The sequence below is a fragment of the Excalfactoria chinensis genome, chromosome 2 (assembly GCF_039878825.1).
Source record: "Excalfactoria chinensis isolate bCotChi1 chromosome 2, bCotChi1.hap2, whole genome shotgun sequence".
Lineage (NCBI taxonomy): Eukaryota > Metazoa > Chordata > Aves > Galliformes > Phasianidae > Excalfactoria > Excalfactoria chinensis.
Window position 1 is genome coordinate 141,363,438 of NC_092826.1, and position 22,005 is coordinate 141,385,442.

At 71.5% G+C, this 22,005-nt stretch overlaps 3 protein-coding genes across 5 annotated transcripts; 2 read left to right on the forward strand and 1 right to left on the reverse strand.

Annotated features, from left to right (window-relative positions):
• The first annotated feature begins 5 nt into the window (after positions 1–5).
• Positions 6–6,553, forward strand: ASIC3 (acid sensing ion channel subunit 3). Of its 2 annotated transcripts, none has more exons than XM_072328465.1 (10): positions 6–1,253; positions 4,199–4,349; positions 4,424–4,551; positions 4,646–4,796; positions 4,878–4,934; positions 5,027–5,180; positions 5,786–5,957; positions 6,030–6,101; positions 6,180–6,226; positions 6,334–6,553. In XM_072328465.1, exons 1-10 carry the CDS (start codon positions 6–8, stop codon positions 6,410–6,412), a joined length of 2,259 nt encoding a protein of 752 aa, XP_072184566.1. In that variant the 3' UTR covers positions 6,413–6,553. The 2 variants fall into 2 exon arrangements, with proteins under 2 accessions (XP_072184566.1, XP_072184567.1); XM_072328466.1 differs by lacking the exon at positions 6–1,253 and adding an exon at positions 3,090–3,632.
• A 76-nt stretch (positions 6,554–6,629) lies between these two features.
• On the reverse strand, positions 6,630–10,252 carry CDK5 (cyclin dependent kinase 5). Of its 2 annotated transcripts, XM_072328469.1 has the most exons (13): positions 10,247–10,252; positions 9,952–10,027; positions 9,784–9,872; positions 9,553–9,620; positions 8,820–8,880; positions 8,662–8,718; positions 7,910–8,005; positions 7,743–7,817; positions 7,565–7,661; positions 7,410–7,479; positions 7,249–7,309; positions 7,097–7,177; positions 6,630–6,999 (listed from the first exon to the last, which is right to left on the reverse strand). In XM_072328469.1, the coding sequence occupies exons 2-13, from the start codon at positions 9,986–9,988 to the stop codon at positions 6,913–6,915; spliced, it is 879 nt and encodes a 292-aa protein (XP_072184570.1). In that variant the 5' UTR covers positions 9,989–10,027; positions 10,247–10,252; the 3' UTR covers positions 6,630–6,912. The 2 variants fall into 2 exon arrangements, with proteins under 2 accessions (XP_072184570.1, XP_072184569.1); XM_072328468.1 differs by lacking the exon at positions 10,247–10,252 and having other exon boundaries at positions 9,952–10,105.
• SLC4A2 (solute carrier family 4 member 2) lies at positions 10,220–21,911 on the forward strand. The gene is made up of 23 exons (XM_072328462.1): positions 10,220–10,357; positions 13,202–13,333; positions 15,143–15,308; positions 15,390–15,622; positions 15,681–15,796; positions 15,893–16,122; positions 16,420–16,556; positions 16,652–16,832; positions 16,904–17,039; positions 17,129–17,312; positions 17,399–17,513; positions 17,599–17,783; positions 18,070–18,283; positions 18,379–18,594; positions 18,722–18,870; positions 18,939–19,133; positions 19,226–19,441; positions 19,560–19,649; positions 19,828–19,994; positions 20,435–20,688; positions 20,779–20,948; positions 21,192–21,365; positions 21,439–21,911. The coding sequence occupies exons 2-23, from the start codon at positions 13,274–13,276 to the stop codon at positions 21,517–21,519; spliced, it is 3,669 nt and encodes a 1,222-aa protein (XP_072184563.1). The 5' UTR covers positions 10,220–10,357; positions 13,202–13,273; the 3' UTR covers positions 21,520–21,911.
• The last annotated feature ends 94 nt before the right edge of the window (positions 21,912–22,005 follow it).

Sequence of the window (22,005 nt, forward strand, 5' to 3'; positions counted from 1 at the left end):
ATGGAATGGGGGCGGTGGGGATGGTGGAGTCCCACGCCGCTTTCCGGGGTGGGTGTCGCGCCGTGCGCCCCGCAGACCCACTTTGTGCCCCCGCACCACGCCGTCCTCCTCGGGAGAGGACCGCCGTCCCCAGCGGTGGTCGCGGGGCCGCCTCGCCATCCGCTGCCGCATCTGCCTCCGTCCCAGCCCGCTCACAGCGGCGCCGGGGCCTTCCGAGCCCCCCGGCTGAGGATGCGGTCAGCGGTGCCACGAGCGGAGGCAGCGGGGCCCCAACACCCGCGGGGGGAGACCCGTCCCGGCGCCGGGCTCTGAGGCTGAGGGACCCCCGGGTCACCCCTCCTTCGCTCCCGGGTGGGGGACGGTTCCGGTCCCTCTGCGGGCCCCCCGGGAGCCCCTCTGCCTCACGCCCGGGGATGAAGCTTAGGGACGGGGCTGCGTTTCCATCCCTCCCGTCGTCGCCGCCTGGGGGTGGGGGGGCGGGAGGAGCTCGGCACGGCTCCTCCCGGAGCTCCCACCCCGCACCCCAGGCGGAAGGCGGCGGACCGGGGAAGAGGGGGGGGGGGGCACCGCGCCCCCGCTGCGGGAAAGCCGCGGGCAGCGCAGCCGCAACCGCATCCCGGTGGCCGCGGACGCTCCGGGGCCGCTCCGGGGCCGGGTTCGGGGCCGGGGGCGGTCCCTCCCGCGGCGATGGGGCGGGGGCGGGCGGCAGCATGAGGGGCGGCGGGGAGGGCGCGGAGCCGCGGTCGCGGCTGCGGGCGTTCGCTTCCAGCTCGTCGCTGCACGGCATCAGCCACATCTTCGCGTACGGAGCGGCGCTGCGCCGGGCGCTGTGGGGCGCGTTCTTCCTGGGCGCGCTGGGGCTGCTGCTGATGGTGTGCGCCGAGCGCGTCGCCTATTTCCTCACCTACCCGCACGTCACCAAACTGGACGAGGTGGCCGCGCACAACCTCACCTTCCCGGCCATCACCATCTGCAACCTCAACGAGTTCCGCTTCTCCAAGATCACCCGCAACGATATGTACCACGTGGGAGAGCTGCTGGCGCTGCTCAACGAGCGCTACGAGATCAGCAACCCGCAGCTGGCCGAGCCGGCCGTGCTGGCCGCGCTGCGCGACAAGGCCAACTTCAAGAACTTCAAGGCCAAACCCTTCAGCATGGCCGAGTTCTACAACCGCACCGGGCACGACCTGGCCGACATGCTGCTGCAGTGCTCCTTCCGCGGCGCCGGCTGCTCCGCACGCAACTTCAGCGTGGTGAGTGTGGGGGGGGGGGGGCGCACACCGGGTCGGGGCCGGGCACGGCGGGGCGCGGCGCCGGAGGGTCCCGGTGAGCTCCGTCCCCATCTCCCCCATCACACCCCGCTGGCGGTTTGGCTGCCGGCTGCCATCCAGCGGTGCCCCCACCCTGCGCCCACCCCCGGGTGCTGCGCTGCAGCCGCGCCGTGTCGTCGCGCAGACCCCACCGCTCCGCTCCCGGTGGCTCCGCGTCCCCTCTGCTGCCACCCCAGGGAACGGACACCCCTCCCGGTGCCGGCACCGCCCGCCCGCTGCCGGGCCTCGCCACCTGCTGGACGCTCCACGTGTGCCAAAGGGTCACGCTGTGACCGCGCTGCCACGCGCTGCTCTGTCTTGTGGCCACGGGCACCAAGTGCCAGGGGTCCCACTCGTGGCCACAGGTGTCACACCGGGGTCGGACACAGGGGGATTTGGGACCGGAGTGTCCTGGGTTGCTCCATCCCCATCGCTCCCGTTGCATCCTGCTGGTGCTTTGGGTGCTGGTTACCGTCCAGCGGTGCCTCTCCCACCCCCACACCCACCCGCAGGCGCCGGGCTCTGTGCCTCTGCTCAGCCCCCACAGCTCTGCCTGCACTCGGGGTCTCACAGTTCCAATCCCCGTGGCTCCGTGTCCCCCCCGTCGCCACCCCCGAGAGCGGCCGGCCCCTCCCTGCCATCTGCCATCGCCCCCCGCCCACCCCGCAGTGCTCCGGAGGCTCCACGTGTGCCGAAGGGTCGCGCCGTGACCGCGCTCTGCCCACAGGGATGGGCGCTGGGAGCGCAGTTCTGTGGGGGCTGTGGGACGGCGGGCACAGGGCACAGGGCACACGCACAGAGGAGCTCAGTGGGGCGGCATCTTGTCCTGTACTGCACCTCCTCCCCCCCACACACACACACAGCAGCCGCCAGATGTGCAGCCAGAGCAGCAGCCGGCGCGAAGCTCTCAGGGCAGGAAATCATCTCTTTTGTCAATGACCCCCCGGGGCCGAGCCGGGCTCCCACCGCCCGTTCCCCTGTGCCAACACACGAGGGCTGCTGCTCCCAGCCCCCCCCCCCAGGACCCTGAGTGCAGCACAACACGTGGAGCCCTGGAGCGGAGCCTGCGGGGCTCGGAGCCGTGCCGGGCTCCGTTATGGGGACACAGGCCGTGCCACGCGCTCCGCACACGGGGCAGATATCCCAGCCCGGGCCGGGTCTGCGCCCTGCGGCCGCTCCGTGTGCTCTGCGGCCCCGGGGTGGGCGCGGGGCTCCCGGGGCGGGCTGGGTGACGCCGGCTGCGGGGGCGGATCCCCGTCTCCCCTCCCGCGGTCCCTGGCGCATCCTGGTGCCGGGCCGCCGGTTGCCATGGCAGCCACCTCCCCGTGCGATGGGCAGCGTTGCCATGGGAACCGCTCCCCTCTTTGGGAGCTTCGTTGCCGCAGCAGCTGCTCCCCCCATCCCCCCCCCCCCCCCACGGCGGGGCAGGATGGGGGCACGGGGAGGTGTGAGGGCTGGGCTACCAACAGCCCCAGTGCTGCCCCTACAGGAGCGCCGCTGGGGGCTCCGTGGGGTCCCTCGCCCCACGGGATGGGTTCGGGATGGGGTTTGGGGCCGATCGAGGGCGTGGGGCCGGAGCAGGGAGTGGGACGGGGGTTTTAGGGGCCGGGGTTTTTAGGGGCCGGCTCGCTCACGTACCCGTGGGTGCCGCCGTCCCGCTCCGCGTGCGCCGGGGTCCCGCTGGACGTCGGTGGCGGCTGAGCAGCGCTTTGTGCCCGCTCACGTGTCCCCTCGTCCCCGCGGCCTGAAAGCCGATCCCCCTGCAGAGCGGTGCCGCAGGACGCCCGGCGCACTATGGCGGCGGTGCCGGGTGCCGGAGCCGGCGGTGCCCCCGGGCTGGCGGCGTTCGCCCGCTCGTGCTCCGTGCACGGCCTGCGCCACATCTTCGCGCCCGGCGCCGCCGCCCCGCACCGCCTGCTGTGGGCCGGAGCCTTCGCGGCCTCGCTGGGCGCCTTCCTGCTGCAGGCGGGGGGGCACGTCGGCCGCTACGGCGGCTACCCCCGCGTCACCGTGCTGGACGAGGCCGAGAGCCGCTCGCTCGCCTTCCCCGCCGTCACCTTCTGCAACTACAACCGCGCGCGGCGCTCCCGGCTGACCGCCGACGACGTGTTCTGGGTGGGCACCGAGCTGCTGGCCGTGCCGCGCCGAGACTTCTCCCGCTACCTGCGGGCTCTGGGGCTGCCCCACGACCTGAACGGCTTCTTCCCCAGCAAGACCTACGACCTGGCCGCCTTCTACCAGCGCGCCGGGCACGACGTGGCGGACATGCTGCTGCGCTGCCGCTTCCGTGGCCGGGAGTGCGGCCCCGAGAACTTCACCGCCGTGAGTGCCGCCGCTACGGCTCTAATTGGCGCAGCTCAGCCCCGCGCCGCCGCAGCCCCCCGTCCCGCACCCATCCCCGGCTGCCCTGAGCGGGGCTCGGGCGGGATGCGCAGCTTCGAGCCGACGGCACGGGCAGGAGATGCGCCGCCGTCACGGCTGTGGGGCGCGCACCGCAAAGGGGCGCAGATGGGATGAAAGGCGGCGGGGTGGCGGCGTGCGCTCCTGGGGGTGAGGGCGGCTGCGGGTCGGGACGGTCGGGCTGCGTTCGGGGAGGGCGGTGTGGGGCACGGCGCTGCCCGCCTCGCTGACCGCCGGCACCCGCGGCACCGCGCGGCACGGTTCCTCTCCCCCACCCGCACCCGAGGTGAGGCTGCGACGCGGGGCTGCAGCGCCGGGTTCCCGGCGTCCGGCTGCCTCGGCCCCACACGGAGGCGTCCGGCTGCGCCAGACCCCGCTCCGAGGACGCCGCGCTGCGGGGCTGCCGGTGGGGAAAGGCACCTCCCGGTCCCGCCGTGCCCTGCTCCGCTCTGCCGCCCCACCGCAGCCGCCCCTGTCCCACCCCGCAGATCTTCACCCGCCTGGGCAAGTGCTACACCTTCAACTCGGGGCAGCCGGGCACGGAGCTGCTGACCACGCTGCAGGGCGGCGCGGGAAACGGGCTGGAGCTGATGCTCAACATCCAGCAGGAGGAATACCTGCCCGTCTGGGGGGACACGGGTGAGGCGGCCGCCCCGCGGGGAGGGGAGCGCGACGCGCCGCCTCACGCAGCCCCAGACCCGCGCTGCTTGCAGACGAGACGTCGTACGAGGCGGGGGTGAAGGTGCAGATCCACAGCCAGCAGGAGCCGCCTTTCATCGACCAGTTGGGCTTCGGGGTGGCACCCGGCTTCCAGACCTTCGTGTCGTGCCAGCAGCAGCGGGTATCCGGCACCGAGGTGGCGCGGCACGGGAAGTGGGGGGGGGGGGACACGGGGGGCAGCGGGCGCCGCGTGTTTTCCTTATCCAAGCCGGCAGCTGGTTTATCTCCCGCCGCCCTGGGGGGACTGCAAGGCCACCCCCATCGAGTCCGACTTCTTCACCAACTACAGCCTCACCGCCTGCCGCCTGGACTGCGAGACGCGCTACCTGGCCGAGAACTGCAACTGCCGCATGGTGCACATGCCCGGTGAGCGGGGTCGGGGGGCACGGAGGGGGTCGGGCCTCCCCCCGCTCCACCGCGCCCCACGAGCGCCGCGTCCCCCCGCAGGCAACGCCAACGTGTGCACGCCGGAGCAGTACAAGGAGTGCGCGGACCCCGCGCTGGGTACGTGTGGGGCACGAGAGGGGCGGGATGGGGGGGGAGGGGAGGAGGGAAGGGGGAGAGGGCGGCCCCGACATGGGCGTCCCCCGGCGCAGATTTCCTGGTGAAGAAGGACAGCGAGTACTGCGCGTGCCGCACGCCGTGCGATACCGTGAGATACGGGAAGGAACTTTCCATGGTGAAGATCCCCAGCAAAGCGTCCGCGCGGTACCTGGCCAGGAAGTTCAACAAGACGGAGCAGTACATCGCGTGAGTGGCCAAGGGGGCAGCACGGCATCAGCAGCGCCCTCCGTGCCGCTGGGCGCCTGGCACGCTGCACAGCAGCACAGCATGGAGTCACTGCACGGCTTGGGATGCAAAGGCCCACAGTGCTCATCTCAGTCCAACCCCCTGCTGTGTGCAGGGTCAGCAACCAGCAGCCCAGGCTGCCCAGAGCCACATCCAGCCTGGCCTTGAATGCCTGCAGGGATGGGGCATCCACAGCCTCCTTGGGCAACATGTTCAGTGCGTCACCACCCTCTGAGCAGCCTGAGCAGCATGGCCCCATGGGGCACAGCCCTCCTGCTGCACAAGTGCTCCAGCAAAGAGCACACTTTGCCATGTGGCACTGCATGGCACAGCACTGCACAACACAGCACTGCTTGGCACAGCACTGCATGGCACAGCACAGCACAGCACTGCATGGCACAGCACTGCATGGCACAGTACTGTGTGGCACAGCACTGCATGGCACAGCACGGCACACCCCCAGCACACGCAGAGCTCTCAGCCCCACCGCCCAGCACCCCATAGTGCAGCACAGCCCCCACGTTGCCCCCCTCCCCCCCCCCGCCCCGCTCCCCCCCCTCCCGCAGGGACAACGTGTTGGTGCTGGACATCTTCTTCGAGGCGCTCAACTACGAGATGATCGAGCAGAAGAAAGCCTACGAGGTGGCGGGGCTGCTGGGGGACATCGGGGGGCAGATGGGGCTGTTCATTGGCGCCAGCCTGCTGACCATCCTGGAGATCTTCGACTACCTGTACGAGGTGAGACCCCCCCCCCGCATCCCCTCCCGTCCCCCCCCCCCGCCGGGCCGGCGCTGACCCGTTTCCCCGCAGGTGTTCCGGGACAAGCTGGTCGGCTTCTACAAGGACAAGAAGCGGATGCGGCGCAGCAGCAGCACCACCCTGGTAACCCCCCGCCCCCCCCGCCCCTCATCCATCGCTGCCCATCGCCGCTCATCTCCTCCTCTCTGTCCGCCCCACCAGGAACATCCCGCCGTGCCGGGCAGCCCCGCCGCCGCGCTGCCACCCAGGTAGATGCGGGGGGACTCGGGGTGGGGGGGGCAAAGAGGGCGACGGGGACCCCGAACCGGGGACCCGGAGCTCGTCCCGCCCCACTGAGCGCCCCGCCGCGCTGCAGGACGCCCGTCGGGCCCTGCGCAGCCACGCGGACCGTGTCGCCTTCGCCCCGCACCTGCTACCTCGTCACCCGGCTGTAGGCGCCGCGGAGCAGCTCTCCCGCTGCGGGGCCCGGCCCCACAACCCCCGGCCGGCCGGGGGGCTCCGCTGGGGAGCGGCCCCTGCCCCGGGACGGAACCCGGGCGGTGGGGGCTGCAGGGTCTCCGCTCCGCATCCCCGCATGCGCTGCTTGTCCCCGCGCCCCGCTGTACACCCGCCTCGCGTCAATAAAGTCCTGCCCCACATTGATGGCTCCGGGGGGGGAGAAGCTCTTTATGTCTGTAAGAAAGACGCATCCGCGGCCGGGAAAGGGGCGACCCCTGGGGCCAGCTCCGGGGGACCCCGACCGCCGCCAGGGCTGGGGGGTGTGGGGGCCCGGACCCAAATCCTGCCGCTCCACCGGCACGTTGTGGGCACGGCGCGGCCCCGGCTCGGCACGGGGGCAGCCCAGGGCGGCGCCGGGTTAAAATCCTAATAAATAGCGGGTGGGGGGGGGGGGACGGAGCGCCGGGTCCCGCCGCCCCCGCGGCTCCGTGCGGCCTTAGGGGGGGCAGAAGTCCGTGAAGTAAGGGTGCTGCAGGGCCTCCTCCGCTGAGATCCGCTGCACCGGGTTGCACTTCAGCAGGTTCTGGGGACGGCACGGGATGGGGGCGAGGCTGAGGGACCCCGGAGCGGCCCCATCCCCGCATTGGGATGCAGGAACGGCCCCCGCCACACACACTCACCTGCAGCAGGTCCCGGCCGGTGGCATTCAGCTTGGGCACCACGTTGACCAGGGAGGTGGTGGCGGGGTACATGGGGTAGGGCTGGGGGCGGCCGTGAGCACCGGGCCCCGTGCCGCCCCCCCCCCGCCCCACCGTGCCCCCCAACCCCTCACCTTGTAGTCGGGCAGCTTGGCCATGGCCGGCCACTGCTCCTCCGTGGGGGTGCCCAGCAGCCTGCGGGGCTGTCAAGGGCCACGTGGAGCTGCGGGACGCACGGGACCCCGGCCCGGCTCTGCCCTCACCCCCCCCACGAGTATCAGGAGCCAAAGGATACCGGAAGATCCTCTTCAGCTGGTCATCCACGTCGTTCCCTGGGAAGAGCGGCCGCCCCGCGTTGGCCAGCTCTGCACAGGGATGGGGTGAGCCCCGATGGGGTCAGCCTTCATGGCCGCCCCGAGCGCCCTGCGGCCCCCCCGGCCCTACAGCTACCTGCGAAGATGCAGCCGGCCGACCACATGTCGATGGAGGTGGAGTACAGCTTGGCACCAAACAGCACGTCCGGGGGGCGGTACCACAGCGTGACCACCTGCGGGGGGCACAGGGGATGCTCGGGGAGGAGCGAATGAGGCCGGGACCCCCGGCTGCATCCCAGCAGCCCCCTCCTCACCTCTGCTGAGTAGCAGCGCACCGGGATGCCGAAGGCCCGCGCCAGGCCAAAGTCTGCCAGCTTCAGCTCCCCGTTCTGCAGCGAGACCGAGGGGCTGAGAGAGCAGCAAATGGGCCCCAAGGGGCAGAGGGGGGGGGCCGGCGTGACGCCCCCAGCCCAGCACTCACCCTGTTAATGAGGAGGTTCTGCGGCTTCAGGTCCCTGTGCAGGACGTTGCGGCTGTGGCAGAACGCGAGGCCCTTCAGCAGCTGGTACATGAAGGACTGAAGGAGAGCACAGCCCAGGATCAGCACAGCACCACTGCCAGCACCACCCACAATGGCAGCATCACAGCGCCACTGAATGGAGCGGGCTGGGAGGGACCCCAAGGATCACGGAGCTCCAACCCCCCACCACAGGCAGGGTCACCAACCTCCCCATTGAATAGCAGCCCAGGCTGCCCAGGGCCCCATCCAACCTGGCCTTCAACACCTCCAGGGATGGACGGGGCATCCACAGCCTCTCTGGGCAGCTGTTCCAGCACCTCCCCACTCTCACAGTACAGAACTTCCCCCTGACATCCACCCTCAACCCGCCCTCCTTCAGCTCCAACCCATTTCCCTTGTCCTGCTCTGATCTCCCCTTTCACAGAGCTGACTCCCCTCCTGTTTGGAGGCTCCCTTCAGGTCCTGGCAGGCTGCACTGAGCTCACCCCGCAGCCTTCTCTTCTCCATGCTGAACAAGCCCAGCTCCCTCAGCCTGTCTTTGTAGGGAGGTGCTGCAGCTCTGAGCATCTTTGTGGCCTCCTCTGCACCCTCTCCAACAGCTCCTGTCTTTGCTGTATTGGGGTCCCCAGCTCTGGACGCAGCGCTGCAGATGGGGCCTCCCGAGGGCAGAGCAGAGCGGGACGTTCCCCCCTCCCCCCCCCCACAGCCCCCACCTTCACGATCTCAGGGTCCAGGTCCCCGTTGCAGCTGTCAAAGTACTTCTTGAGGTCCTGCAGGGGGCGGTGCAGCCATCAGGGCACGGCGGGGGTTGGGGGGGAGGGGATTGAAGGGGGTGGGGGGGGGTTGTAAGCAGGGCCGCAGCTCCGCTCACCTGGTCGCAGAACTCAAAGACCAGAGTCAGCTTCTTGTCGCTGTGCAGCACGTCGTGCAGCCTGCGGGGGGCGGCGACAGGATGGGACGGCAGCGAGCAGCGAACAAAGCATGCAGCATGCAGCACAGCACACAGCATGCAGCACAGCACACACAGCATGCAGCACAGCATGCAGCACAGCACACACAGCATGCAGCACTGCACACACAGCATGCAGCACTGCACACACAGCATGCAGCACAGCATGCAGCACAGCACACACAGCATGCAGCACATAGCATGCAGCACAGCACACACAGCATACAGCACAGTGTGCAACACACAGCATGCAGCACAGCACACACAGCATGCAGCACAGTATGCAGCACAGCACACACAGCATGAAGCACAGCACACAGCATGCAGCACAGCATGCAGCACAGCACACACAGCATGCAGCACATAGCATGCAGCACAGCACACACAGCATACAGCACAGTGTGCAACACACAGCATGCAGCACAGCACACACAGCATGCAGCACAGTATGCAGCACAGCACACACAGCATGAAGCACAGCACACAGCATGCAGCACAGCATGCAGCACAGCACACACAGCATGCAACACACAGCATGCAGCACACAGCATGCAGCACACAGCATGCAGCACAGTGTGCAACACACAGCATGCAGCACAGCACACACAGCATGCAGCACAGCATGCAACACACAGCATGCAACACACACACACACCTGACGATGTTCTTGTGCTTCAGCTCCTTCAGCAGGCAGATCTCCCGCAGCGCGGAGCTGGGCACGCCCTGCATGGCGGCATCGCACGGCTCGGCACGGCGCTCAGCAGCCCGGGGTCCCCGGCCGAGAACCGAACCGAACCGAACCGTCCCGTTCCATCCCGTCCCATCCCATCCCGTCCCGTCCCATTCTATCCCGTCCCACCCCGTCCCGTCCCGTCCCGCCGCTCACCTCGTCGTCATCGTCCAGCCTCACCCGTTTCAGCGCCACGATCTCGTGCGTCTCTCGGTTCTTGGCCTTGAACACGGTTCCGTACGTACCTGCGGGCGGACACTCAACGCCCCGCCGCCCGCCGCCCCCCGCCCCGCCCCGCCGCCCTCCGCTCCCGCCCCGCCGCACCTTCCCCGATCTTCTCCAGCTTCTCGTACTTCTGCATGGCTCGGTCCGGTCCGGTCCGGTTCGGTTCGGTTCGGTTCCGGGCCCGCCGCCCGCCCCGCCTCCCGGCCGCCCCCCGCGTAGCCCCGCCCCTTCCGCCGCTCCTCCCGGCAGCCCTTTCACGTCCCGCCCCTTCCGCGGCCCCGCCGAGTAGCCCCGCCCGGCCCCGCCCACCACAGACCACGCCCCTCTTGGCCCCGCCCCCTCTTGGCCCCGCCCCGCCCCCTCGGGCCGCGGTTCGATCCCCGCCGCCGCCGGGCGGTTCCGGGTGCGGTTCCGGGTTCGGTGTCCGCTCCCGCTCCGGCGCGGGGCCGCGCCCGTCTGACCTTCCGGATCCCGCTCCGCCCGCCCCGCCGCGCCCGGAGTCCCGGTAAGAGCCGGACGCGGTCGGTGCCGCTCGGTGCCGCCGCTCCAACCCGGCGCACGGCACGGGCGGCCCCGCGCTGCCCGCCATGGTGGCCCCGCGCTCGGCTGCGGGACGGGGATGCGGGGCGGGGATGGGGGGGGGCGGCGGCGGGCGGCGCTCCCGACTCGGCACCGCTCTGAACGCCGGGCCGCCCCCCCCGCCCCGAACCGGGCCGTGCCCCGCAGCCCCCCCCCCCCACCCCCGCTGCCGCCCGGAGCCCCCCCCGGCCGCGTCCCCCCCCCCGGCCCGGAGGTGTGGCCGCGCGGAGCGGTCCGGAGTTGGCCCCGCCGCCGCTGGGATGGAACAAAGCGCTGCGCTCCGCTCCGCTCCGCCGCGCTTCTTCCGCGCGCTCCGCTATAAGAGCCCCGCGGGGCGGACCGGGGCGCGGACGGACCGGCGGGCGGCGGCGGTCGAAGGTTCGGAGCGTCACGGGGCCGCCCGCGGGCGATGGGGTGAGTGGGGCCGTTCCGTGTCCCCGTTCCCGTGCCCCGTCCCCGTGTCCCCGCGGGGCGGTTCGGTCCCGGGAGGGCGCAGCGCGGCTCCGTGATTCATTTCCTGGCTCCGCCGCCTTTGAGGTCCCGGCGGGGCGGCCGGTATTTTCGGTGGCGGTTTCCGAAGTTGCGGTTTCCCCCGCCGGGATGAACCCGGGGGCGGCTCCGCCGGTCCGTCCCGCGGTCACCGACTCGGGAAGGGGCGGCGGCGGCGGCACCGGGGCGGCGCGGAGCCGCGGCTGAGCGGGGCCGGGGACGTGGCGGCGCGCCCGGCTCCTCGCTCTGCCGGCCCAACGGGACACGGCACCGACCGATGGCGGCGGGTGTGGGGATGGACAACGGCGGCACCCGGGGGGGGGGAGGATGGAGGGAGGGATGGATGGAGGGATGGATTGAATGATTGAATGATTGAATGATGGATGGAGGGATGGATGCGGAGAGCTCCGTGTCAGCGCCCGGCGGGCAGCTGTGGGGCAGCAGTGGGGCTCTCGGCCTCTCCCTGCCTCCTGGGCGCCGATGTGTGCAACACAACAGCGTGAGCCTGGAGTGTGTGCGGAGCTGGAGAGACGGACGGTGCTCACGGGGACGGTGCACACCGGGATGGTGCTCACACGGTGCTCACACGATGCACATACGGTAGTGATGCTCACACACATTGCTGCTCACACGGCAGCGATGCTCACACGGCATTGATGCTCGCACACCCGCAGGTGCTCCCCGTGCGGCCGCTGCCCACCGCCGGGCTTTGCAGCGGGTCCCCATTGTGCCGAGCCGCTGCCGTCGCTCCCGAGAGCGGCTGCCCACGTGGCGCTCCCCGGTGCGGCTCCGTGGCCGTGCGGGCTCGGCGTCGTCGCGGCCCCGTCGGGGTGCGGTGCGGCGGCCGGGCCGGTGAGCCGTAATCGTCTTAGGCGGGATCAGGCGGGCAGGTCGAGGCTGGCCCCAGGAATGCATGGCAGCGCGGGGCGGGGGCAGCAGAGCCGGCTCACGCACAGGCGCTAATCGGAGCCAGGAGGTAATTAATGGAGCGCGGCGGTGTTGGCAGCCCTATCTCCCTATCGCGGACCTGCCCTGCTTATCTGGATTGGTCCCGCGAACAAGAGCCCATTGTGCCGTGCTGGGAAAGGCGGCACGCGGGGCGCTGCGGGGGCACCGCGCCCTCCCCCCCCCCCCCCCGCATCGCCTGCCCCGCACGGCCCTCACCTGGGGGGGGGCTCCGGGCATCCCCCTGACTCAGCCCGCGCGTGGCTTCCTCCCCTGGCACGGAGCGAGAGGTTCCTCTTCTGCCCCGCCGGGCTGACGGTGACTCAGGCAGCGCCGGGACCGACGCTGTCATCGTTTCCAGTGGGGTCACCTGAGGAGGTCGCGTCCCCTGCCCGCGTGTGGGGGCAGCGCTGAATTTATGGCTCTGGGTGGGGGCTGGAGGCAGCAGGTGCCCGTGCTGGACGGTCCCTATGGCGGTCCCCATGGAGGTCCCCTATAGAGTTCCCGTTGATGTTCCTATAGATGCTGCCACGGTGAACCCCCCAGAGATCCCCATGGAGGTTCCCAGGGCGGTCTCCATAGAGGTCCCCGTGGATTGTGCCCACAGAAGTCCCCATCTTATTGCCCGCAGTGCAGCCCGGGGCGGCCCAGCTCTGCTCTGCCCGGCGCAGCCCAGCAGGTGTCCACGAGGCTGCGATCCGTGCGGTAGATGCGGTGGTTGGGCTCCAGAGCCCGACTGCAGCCAACGCTTTAGCAATGGGACGGCAGCACCGCGTGCCAGGCGCAGCAGCGCTTATCTCGGCCGTGCCTGCCCGTGCTGATGGGCACCGTGTCAGGAAAACCCAAGGGAAGAGCGGGGTTTGGAGGCCGCTGTGCGGTGCGGGGGGTGATGACGGGCGCCCATGTGAGACACAGTCATCCCCGCGCCCGGTCCGTGCTGTCACATGGGGCCACCTCCGGCCACAATAACCGCGGCACCGACGGCTCCGCCGCACGCGCGGAGCTGCCCGGGGCAGGTGGGGGGGGGGGGGGGGGGGAGCGCGGAGGGACCGGCGCCGTCCGTGGCGCCCAGCGGGGGTCGGGGGGACGGGCCGGGGCCGAGTCCGCGGTCGGGGTCGCGCCGCGGCGCTGGGCCCCGTCCAAGCTCTGCTGCTCTTGGCGGCCGCCCCAGCGCTCGGCCCCGCGGCCAACACAAACCGTCCTGGAGCCGTCCGCGGGGCGCAGCCCGCAGCGCTGTTTTCTTTCCCTCCCCGGCCCCGGGTCAGCCCGAGGCGACGCCGACCGCGGCTCCGCGCCGGCACCGGGGAACCCGCACCGACCCCGCCGTGCCCCGCAGGTTATGCTGCGCCCACACCGCCCTCTGAGCCCCCGCGAGAAGGAGAAGGGCTGAGCTGCGCCCCACGGCACCATGAGCCGCTCCCCGGTGACCTCCGAGCTGCACCACATCGTCTCCTCCGCCTTCGACAGCGTGAGTTGCACCCGCGGGGGGCGGGGGGACAGCGGGGCGGGGGGACAGCACGGCGGGCACCGTCGGTACGGCGCGGCACGGAGTGCGTCAGCGTGGCATGGAGGGGGTCAGCACAGCACGGTGCAACGCGGGGCAGCGTGGCACGGCACGGCACGGTGGGGGTCAGCGGGGCACGGAGTGTGTCAGCAGGGCACGCACCCTGGGGCTGCCATCCGGGCTCACAGCAGCTGCCGCAGCGCACAGTTATGGGGCAGCGCCGTGGGGCCGGGCTGAGCCGTGGGGCCGGGCTGCCCGGAGCTGCCGGCCGTGCCGGTGCCGTGCCGGGCGCTGAGCTCCGCACCTTGGCTGTGCGGTTAATGATTGACCCGCCGGGCTGTGCCGTCCCCACGCCGTGGCTGCGCTGCGGTGCACGTGACCGGGGCCGGGTGCTCGGCTGGCATCGCTGTGCCCCCTCCATGGATTTCCTCCTGCTCACCGCGGTAAGGCGCCGCCCCGCACCGCCCCGCACCCCGCACCGCCCCGCACCGCCCCGCTGTGCTGTCCCGCAGGTGTCACGGTGCACGGGGTTTGGTGGCATCGCCCGCCGGGGCAGCTCGTGGGGCGGGGATGGCACAACGCCGGCATCCCGTCCCGGTGGGATGGGTTTTGCTGGGGGGTCCTCGGCGTAACCGCAGCCGGAGCTCGGCGCTGGGGGCAGGGCGTGTTCGGGGGGGGGTCCTGGGGAGGGCTGCGGGGTCTGGCCGTGTGGCACTGCCTGTGGGGCGCAGGCACGGTGTGCACCGGTGGGGACAGGAAGTGGAGTCGCGGGGCAGCGGAGGGGGGAGCTGGCTGGGGGCTGGGGAGGCTCTGAGCTGCTGGGGGGGGTCGGCTCATGGGACCCCTTTGAGGCCCCCCCGGGGCCCTCGGTGGTGGTCGGGGAGGGGGGGGGTGACTGTGTGGCAGAGGGGGGCACTGCTGGAGGTGGGGGCTGCCGTCGTAGGGGGGGGGTCCCGAGCTGTGAGGCGGGGCACCAGCGGCACCTCCAACCCCCCCTCCAGCTGCGGGGGGCGGCTCTACAGCCGTGCGACCCCCCCGCGGGGTCATGCCGGGGGGAGGCCGGTGGGGGGGCGGGGTCGGGGAAGGGGCCGGGCGGTGCCGGGGGGTTCGACAGCGCAGCCCCGAGCGGGATCCGGGCCCGGCCGGGGGGTGGCCGAGCCGCGTTCCGGAGAGCCGCGCACCGCCCGGGGGGGCGCATTCCGGCGGCGCCGCGCATAGCACTGCCCGGGAAGGGGGGGGGGGGGCGGGATGCTGCTGCGCTGCGCTGCCCTCTGCGCTGTCACCTTGAGGCGGTGCGGGGCGGCTCCGCGGGTGTTTGCCGAAGGGGGGGGACGGAGCCGCCGCCCCCCGCGCCGCCCCCCCCCAACCGCCGTGACCTTCCGATAAAGCGCCGCGAGCGCTGCGGAGGGAGAGGGCTCCGCCATGACTCAGGTACGGCCCGCATCCCGCACTCGTATCCCGTGCCCGCATCCCGCACCCCGCCCCCATATCCCGCGTCCGCACCCGCACCCTGTGGCTGCCGCCCCGGCGTGGTGCGGGCGCAGGGAGGTGGCACGGGGGGGTGTGGGGCGCAGAGCCGGGGGATGTGGGGCGCGGGGGCGTGTCTCTGGGGCGCGGGGTGCTGGGGCTGTGCGTGGGGGGGGGGGGGGGGATGCGCCCGGGGTGTGCCAGGGGGGTGTGCGGGATGCGCGGGGCCGCGGGGCCGTGGCGGCGTCCGCACCGCATGGATGCGTGGCACGCACCCGGCCCAGCCCCGCCCCGTCCCGCCCGCAGCCCGAGCCGCCCGCGCCGGGCACCGCTTCGCCGCCGCTGGCCGAGGAAGAGGAGAAGGACCTGAACAAGGCGCTGGGCGTGGAGCGCTTCGAGGAGATCCTGAGCGACGCGCACCCGCGCAGCGTGGAGGAGCCGGGCCGCATCTACGGGGAGGAGGACTTCGAGTGTAAGCGGGGAACGGGGCGCGACGGGAGGGGGAAGGGGGAGCGCGGGGACGGCCGTCCCGACGCCCGCCCCCCCTGCGCAGACCACCGGCAGTCCTCGCTGCACATCCACCACCCGCTGTCCGCGCATCTGCCGCCCGACGCGCGCCGCAAGAAGGGGGTCCCCAAAAAGGGCAGGAAGAAGCGCGGGCGAGCGGCCGCCCCCGGGGAGAATCCCCCCATCGAGGAGGGCGAGGAGGATGAGGAGGAGGCGGGCGACACCGAGACGGAGCGCTCGGCCGAGGAGCTGCGGGGCGGCTCCGGAGAGGGCGTGCAGGTAAGGGCCGGTGGGAGGCGCGGGGCCGCTCCCGGCCGTGCCACGCCTCTCGGTGCAGTTCTTCCTGCAGGAGGACGAGGTGACCGAGCGCCGTGCGGAGGAGCCCCCGGCAGCCCCGGCACCGCCCGGCCCCACGGCGGAGCCCCACGGAGCCGCGGCCCCCGCGGCAGCCAGGTGAGGGGGGATCGTCGTGCAACGCTGGGGGCGGCCGTGCCGGGGCCGTGCGGGACGGGCGTGAGCCGCGGTGCCACCGGGCCGTGTGCGTTGCAGCCCCGGCGCCGAGGAGGGCCGCGCGGCCGAGAGCGGCGCCGTCGCCGAGGATGGCGGCTCCCCCGGGCGCCCCGCGGGCAGGGCGCAGCCCGGACACCGCAGCTACAACCTGCACGAACGGCGCCGCATCGGCAGCATGACGGGAGCGGAGCAGGCGCAGTATCAGAAGGTGCCCACGGATGAATCCGAGGCGCAGACGTTGGCGTCGGCCGACCTGGACTACATGAAGAGTGAGTGCGGAGCCGCGACTCGGGGCTGGCGGGGTCCGAGGGGCCGGAGCGATGCGCGGGGCGAGGATGCGGGGCTGGGAACGCGGAGCGGGAAGCGGCGGCCGAGTCCTCCGCGGAGGGTCCCGCAGCCGCAGCTCGGAGCGCTCCGGCACCTCGAGTGCCACGACGGCGCGCTCCGGAGCGGCAGCCCGAGGCGCGGCCCCGCGTCTCCGCCCTTACGCCGGCGGTGCCCGGCCGCTCCTCCCCGCCTCCCCCCCCCCCCCTCACGCACCCTCCCGCCGCGTCCCGGTGCCGCAGGTCACCGCTTCGAGGACGTGCCCGGCGTGCGGCGGCACCTGGTGCGGAAGAGCGCCAAGGCGCAGGTGGTGCACGTCGGGAAGGAGCACCGCGAGCACAGCGCGCGGCCGCGCAGGTCCGACCGGCAGCCCCACGAGGTGGGAGTCGAAGTGGGATGGGGGCCATAGCGGGATGGGGGCCGGGGGGGGGGGCGGAGGGGCCGTGAGGCACCCGCTGAGCCGCGACCCCGCAGGTGTTCGTGGAGCTGAACGAGCTGGTGCTGGACAAGAACCAGGAGCTGCAGTGGAAGGAGACGGCGCGTTGGATCAAGTTCGAGGAGGACGTGGAGGAGGAGACGGACCGCTGGGGGAAGCCGCACGTGGCCTCGCTGTCGTTCCGCAGCCTGTTGGAGCTGCGCAAGACGCTGTCCCACGGTACGGAGCGGGGGCGACCCCCGGGGGGGGGATGCTCGGGGGGGTCCCCGGCTCAGCCCGCTGCCCCCCAGGCGCGGTGCTGCTGGACCTGGACCAGAAGACGCTGCCGGGCGTGGCGCACCAGGTGGTGGAGCAGATGGTCATCACCGACCAGATCCGGGCCGAGGACCGGGCCAACGTGCTGCGCGCGCTGCTGCTCAAGCACAGGTGGGGGCGACGCCGGGGCTGCGCGGCGCCGGGGGGGGGATCCGGGCCGGTCCCGTGTCCGCCACACGCAGCTCCGCCGCCGTCCGCAGCCACCCGAGCGACGAGAAGGAGTTCTCGTTCCCGAGGAACATCTCGGCCGGCAGCCTGGGCTCCCTGCTGGTGCATCACCACAGCACCAACCACGTGGGGGAGGGCAGCGAGCCGGCCGTCACGGAGCCCCTCATCGCCGGGCACGGCGCCGAGCACGACACGCGCGTGGACGTGGAGCGGGAGGTGAGCGGCCCTTCCTTCCCACCCCTCCCCTCCCCTTCCCTCCTGCCGCCCCTCATCCTCGGGCGGCGCTGACCCTGTGCCCGCAGCGTGAGGTCCCGACCCCCGCACCCCCTGCCGGCATCACCCGCTCCAAGTCCAAGCACGAGCTGAAGCTGCTGGAGAAGATCCCCGACAACGCCGAGGCCACCGTGGTGCTCGTGGGTACGGAAGGGCTGGGGGGACAGTGGGGGCAGCTTTGTGTGCTGGGCACCCCATGGTGCCCCGCGCTGAGCTCTGTGCCCCGCAGGCTGCGTGGAGTTCCTGGACCAGCCCACCATGGCCTTTGTGCGGCTGCAGGAGGCGGTGGAGCTGGACTCGGTGCTGGAAGTGCCCGTCCCCGTGCGCTTCCTCTTCGTGCTGCTGGGGCCCAGCAGCACCCACATGGACTACCACGAGATTGGGCGCTCCATCTCCACCCTCATGTCTGACAAGGTGGGTGCCGCTGCCCACCTGCAGCCCCATCCCCAAGCCCCGTTTCCATTCCCATCCTCATGCCCCGTTCCCATTCCCATCCCCATCCCTGTGCCCCAATCCTATCCCTGTGCCCCAATCCTATCCCTGTGCTTCATTCCCATCCCCGTCCCCATTCCCATCCCCGTCCCCATTCCCATCCCCGTCCCCATTCCCATCCCTGTGCCCCATTCCCATCCCCGTCCCCATTCCCATCCCCATGCCCTGGGCTGTTGGTGCTCCATGCCCACCCTGACGCTGCCCGCAGCAATTCCACGAGGCCGCCTACCTGGCTGACGACCGGCACGACCTGCTGACGGCCATCAACGAGTTCCTGGACTGCAGCGTGGTGCTGCCGCCCTCCGAGGTGCAGGGCGAGGAGCTGCTGCGCAGCGTGGCGCACTTCCAGCGTGAGATGCTGAAGAAGCGCGAGGAGCAGGAGAGGAGGCTGCTGCTGGAGCCCAAATCCCCCGAGGAGAAAGGTCTGCTGGGCGCTGCTGGGCGCTGTGGGGTGGGTGGAGGAAGCCAGGGCCAACCATCCATCTGTCCATCTGCCTGTCCGTCCATTGTGGCGCAGCGCTGCTGAAGCTGAAGGTGGCTGAGGACGAGGATGAGGACGATCCCCTGCGGCGCACAGGGCGGCCGTTCGGGGGGCTGATCCGGGACGTGCGGCGCCGATACCCCCATTACCTGAGCGACTTCAGGGACGCGCTGAACCCGCAGTGCATCGCCGCCGTCATCTTCATCTACTTCGCCGCGCTGTCCCCGGCCATCACCTTTGGGGGGCTGCTGGGTGAGCAGCAGCGTGCGGGGCGTCCGGACGGGGCAGAGTGCTGCGTGTGTGGGGCCGGAGGAGCACGCTGCATGGCGAGGGGCCCTGCCCACCCCACGGGCTGTTCCTGACCCCGTGCCGCCCGCAGGGGAGAAGACGCAGGACCTGATCGGGGTGTCGGAGCTGATCATCTCCACGTCGCTGCAGGGCGTGCTGTTCTGCCTGCTGGGTGCGCAGCCCCTGCTCGTCATCGGCTTCTCGGGGCCGCTGCTCGTCTTTGAGGAGGCCTTCTTCACGGTGGGCAGGGGGTGCTCCCGCCTGCGGGGTCCCTACGGCCGCCCCCGCTGACCCCACCTGTGCTGCAGTTCTGCACGTCCAACGGGCTGGAGTACCTGGTGGGGCGCGTGTGGATCGGCTTCTGGCTCATCCTGATCGTGCTGCTGATGGTGGCCTGCGAGGGCAGCTTCCTGGTGCGCTTCGTCTCGCGCTTCACCCAGGAGATCTTCGCCTTCCTCATCTCCCTCATCTTCATCTACGAGACCTTCTCCAAGCTGGGCAAGGTGAGCTGTGGCCGCTGTGGCCGCTGTGGCCGCTGTGGCCGCTGTGGCTGCCGTGGATGCTGTGGCTGCGCCTGACACCCCGCACTGCACAGATCTTCCAGGAGCATCCCTTGCACGGCTGCATTCAGCCCAACAGCACCGCGTGGACCAACGGCACCGCAGCATCCAACGGCACGGCGCAGCGCGGGGCTGCCAAGGTGACGGGGCAGCCCAACACGGCGCTGCTCTCCCTGGTGCTCATGGCCGGCACCTTCTTCATCGCCTTCTTCCTGCGCAAGTTCAAGAACAGCCGCTTCTTCCCCGGACGGGTGCGTGGGGCAGGCGGGACGGCGGCGCGGGCACGGGGTGAGCCCGGCTTTGGGGGCAGTGGTGAGGCCGGGGGTGGTCGGGGAGGCCGGGGCTGCGCTGACCCCATCCTTCCAACAGATCCGGCGCCTCATCGGGGACTTTGGGGTGCCCATCGCCATCCTGGTGATGGTGCTGGTGGACTACAGCATCCGCGACACCTACACGCAGGTCAGCGCCCGGGACCCCCCCGTGCTCCCCTTGCCTCTGAGGGGACGCTGCCCCCCCATATCTGAACCCCCTGCCTGGAGCCCTTTGGGTTGCACCCCGTGGGGATCCCCAGTGTGGGACGGGGGCAGCCCTCGCCCCGTGGAAGCCGGTGACCCCGCAGCATCCCCTGCCCCCACAGAAGCTGAGCGTGCCCAGCGGGTTCTCGGTGACGGCCCCCGATAAGCGGGGCTGGGTGATCAACCCGCTGGGCGAGAGGAGCGACTTCCCGGTGTGGATGATGGTGGCCAGCGGCCTCCCCGCCGTCCTCGTCTTCATCCTCATCTTCATGGAGACGCAGATCACCACGTGAGCGCAGCGGGGCCGGGCTGGGACGTGCACAGGGCTGGGTGCGCCGTGCCGAGCTGTGCCATGCCGCGCTGTGCTACGCTGAGCCATTCCAAGCTGTGCTGTGCCATGCTCTGCTCTACCATGCCGTGCTGTGCTGAGCCTTGCCAAACTGTGCCATGCCATGCCATGCTGAGCCATGCCCAGCTGGGCCATGCTGTGCTGTGCGCTACCAAGCCGTGCCGCGCTCTACCAAGCCATGCCACGTAGTGCTGAGCCTTGCCAAACTGTGCCATGCCGTGTCAGGACAACCTGTGCCATCCCATGCTGTACTGACCCATTCCAAACTGTGCCGTGCCATCTTAAGCTATGCCATGCCGAGCCATTCTAAGCTGTGCCGTGCCATGCTGAGCCGTGCCCACCTGTGCTGAGCCGAGCCAACAGTGCGCCCTTGTGCCCAGGCTGATCATCAGCAAGAAGGAGCGGATGCTGCGGAAGGGCTCCGGGTTCCACCTCGACCTGCTGCTCATCGTGGCCATGGGAGGCTTCTTTGCGCTCTTCGGGCTGCCCTGGCTCGCGGCCGCCACCGTGCGCTCCGTCACACACGCCAACGCCCTGACGGTCATGAGCAAAGCGGTGGCGCCGGGGGACAAGCCCAAGATCCAGGAGGTGAAGGAGCAGCGCGTCACCGGGCTGCTGGTGGCCGTGCTGGTCGGTAGGTGCCTGCTGGGACGTGGCCGCGGGGCTCCGGTGTCCCTCCCTGCGCATCGTAGATGACTCCCCCCCCCCACCCCCCGGCCTTTAGGGCTGTCCATCGTCATCGGGGAGCTGCTGCGCCAGATCCCGCTGGCTGTGCTCTTCGGGATCTTCCTCTACATGGGCGTCACCTCCCTGAACGGCATCCAGTTCTACGAGCGGCTGCAGCTGCTGCTGATGCCCCCCAAGCACCACCCCGACGTCCCCTATGTCAAAAAGGTCGGAGTGTCCCGGGGCCCTTCGGGGGGTGGGAGAGGCCGCGCCCTGCCCGGGGGGGGCTGGAGCCTCACCTGGGGCTGCGGCGGGGCTGGGTGCGCCGGAGCGCCTGCAGGACGCCTTGCTTAGGGCGGGGGGCGCAGCGCGGGCTGCGGGAGCCGCATCGCAGGGAGGGGGCACGGGGCAGGGGCGCGGGGTGGGGGGGGAAGCGGGGTCCCACGCACCCTGACGCCCGCCCCGATGCAGGTGCGCACGCTGCGCATGCACCTCTTCACCGGGCTGCAGCTGGCGTGCTTGGCCGTGCTCTGGGCCGTCATGTCCACCGTGGCTTCCCTGGCCTTCCCCTTCATCCTCATCCTCACCGTGCCGCTCCGCATGTGCCTGCTGAGCCGCATCTTCACCGACCGCGAGATGAAGTGTGTAAGTACCGGCCTGGCTCCGGGGGGCGATGGGAGCCGCCCCCGCCGCCCCTCACCCCGCACCCCCCCCCCAGCTGGATGCGGACGAGGCCGAACCCATCCTGGACGAGCGGGAAGGCGTGGATGAGTACAACGAGATGCCGATGCCGGTGTGAGCCCCGCAGCCGGGCACGGCTGGGTCCCCACGCGTGGCCGTGCCCGGGCTCCCCGCGCCTTCGGGGCTCCGCCAAAGAGAAGCCGCCCCCAGCCGGCCCCGCTCGCCTCCGCCGGGGGGGGAAGGGATCCCCTCGGCCACGTCCGGACCGTGGCACGGCGCGGAGCCCCCCGCCGCTCCCCCGCAGCACCGCCGGCCCGCGCCCCGCCCCGCGCCCCCACCCGACAATCAGGTGTTTCCAGATCCCCGCCGTTGTTTAACGGGGTGACTCAATGGCAATAAACGGCGTCACGCTGAGCGCGGTGAGCTGAGGGGAGCTGAGCCCCCCCAGCTGCCGGCAGCCCAGGGGGCCGCGGAGCGCTGCCGTCGTGCCCCCCCCCCCCCCCCGGCGCTGCAGGCAGGGCGCCGCCCCTGCGAATAAACAGAACGGACTTTGCACACTTTTCTCCGGTTTTATTGGAAAGTTCTCCCCGCTTCCCGAGCACCC

What these genes read in the sequence shown, in the direction of transcription:
- ASIC3 (XM_072328465.1), top strand. Translation starts at nt 6, where the DNA reads ATGGGGGCGGTGGGGATGGTGGAGTCCCACGCCGCTTTCCGGGGTGGG. An exon ending in CCGCACGCAACTTCAGCGTG is followed by an intron (nt 1,254 to 4,198) that starts GTGAGTGTGGGG and finishes CCCACCCCGCAG; the next exon opens with ATCTTCACCCGCCTGGGCAA. An exon ending in AAGACGGAGCAGTACATCGC is followed by an intron (nt 5,181 to 5,785) that starts GTGAGTGGCCAA and finishes CCCCTCCCGCAG; the next exon opens with GGACAACGTGTTGGTGCTGG.
- CDK5 (XM_072328469.1), bottom strand. Translation starts at nt 9,988, where the DNA reads ATGCAGAAGTACGAGAAGCTGGAGAAGATCGGGGAAG. An exon ending in TCTTTGAGTTCTGCGACCAG is followed by an intron (nt 8,719 to 8,819) that starts GTGAGCGGAGCT and finishes CGCCCCCTGCAG; the next exon opens with GACCTCAAGAAGTACTTTGA. An exon ending in GGCCGGCTGCATCTTCGCAG is followed by an intron (nt 7,480 to 7,564) that starts GTAGCTGTAGGG and finishes ATCCCTGTGCAG; the next exon opens with AGCTGGCCAACGCGGGGCGG.
- SLC4A2 (XM_072328462.1), top strand. Translation starts at nt 13,274, where the DNA reads ATGAGCCGCTCCCCGGTGACCTCCGAGCTGCACCACATCGTCTCCTCC. An exon ending in GCGCAAGACGCTGTCCCACG is followed by an intron (nt 16,833 to 16,903) that starts GTACGGAGCGGG and finishes GCTGCCCCCCAG; the next exon opens with GCGCGGTGCTGCTGGACCTG. An exon ending in GCGTGGACGTGGAGCGGGAG is followed by an intron (nt 17,313 to 17,398) that starts GTGAGCGGCCCT and finishes CTGTGCCCGCAG; the next exon opens with CGTGAGGTCCCGACCCCCGC.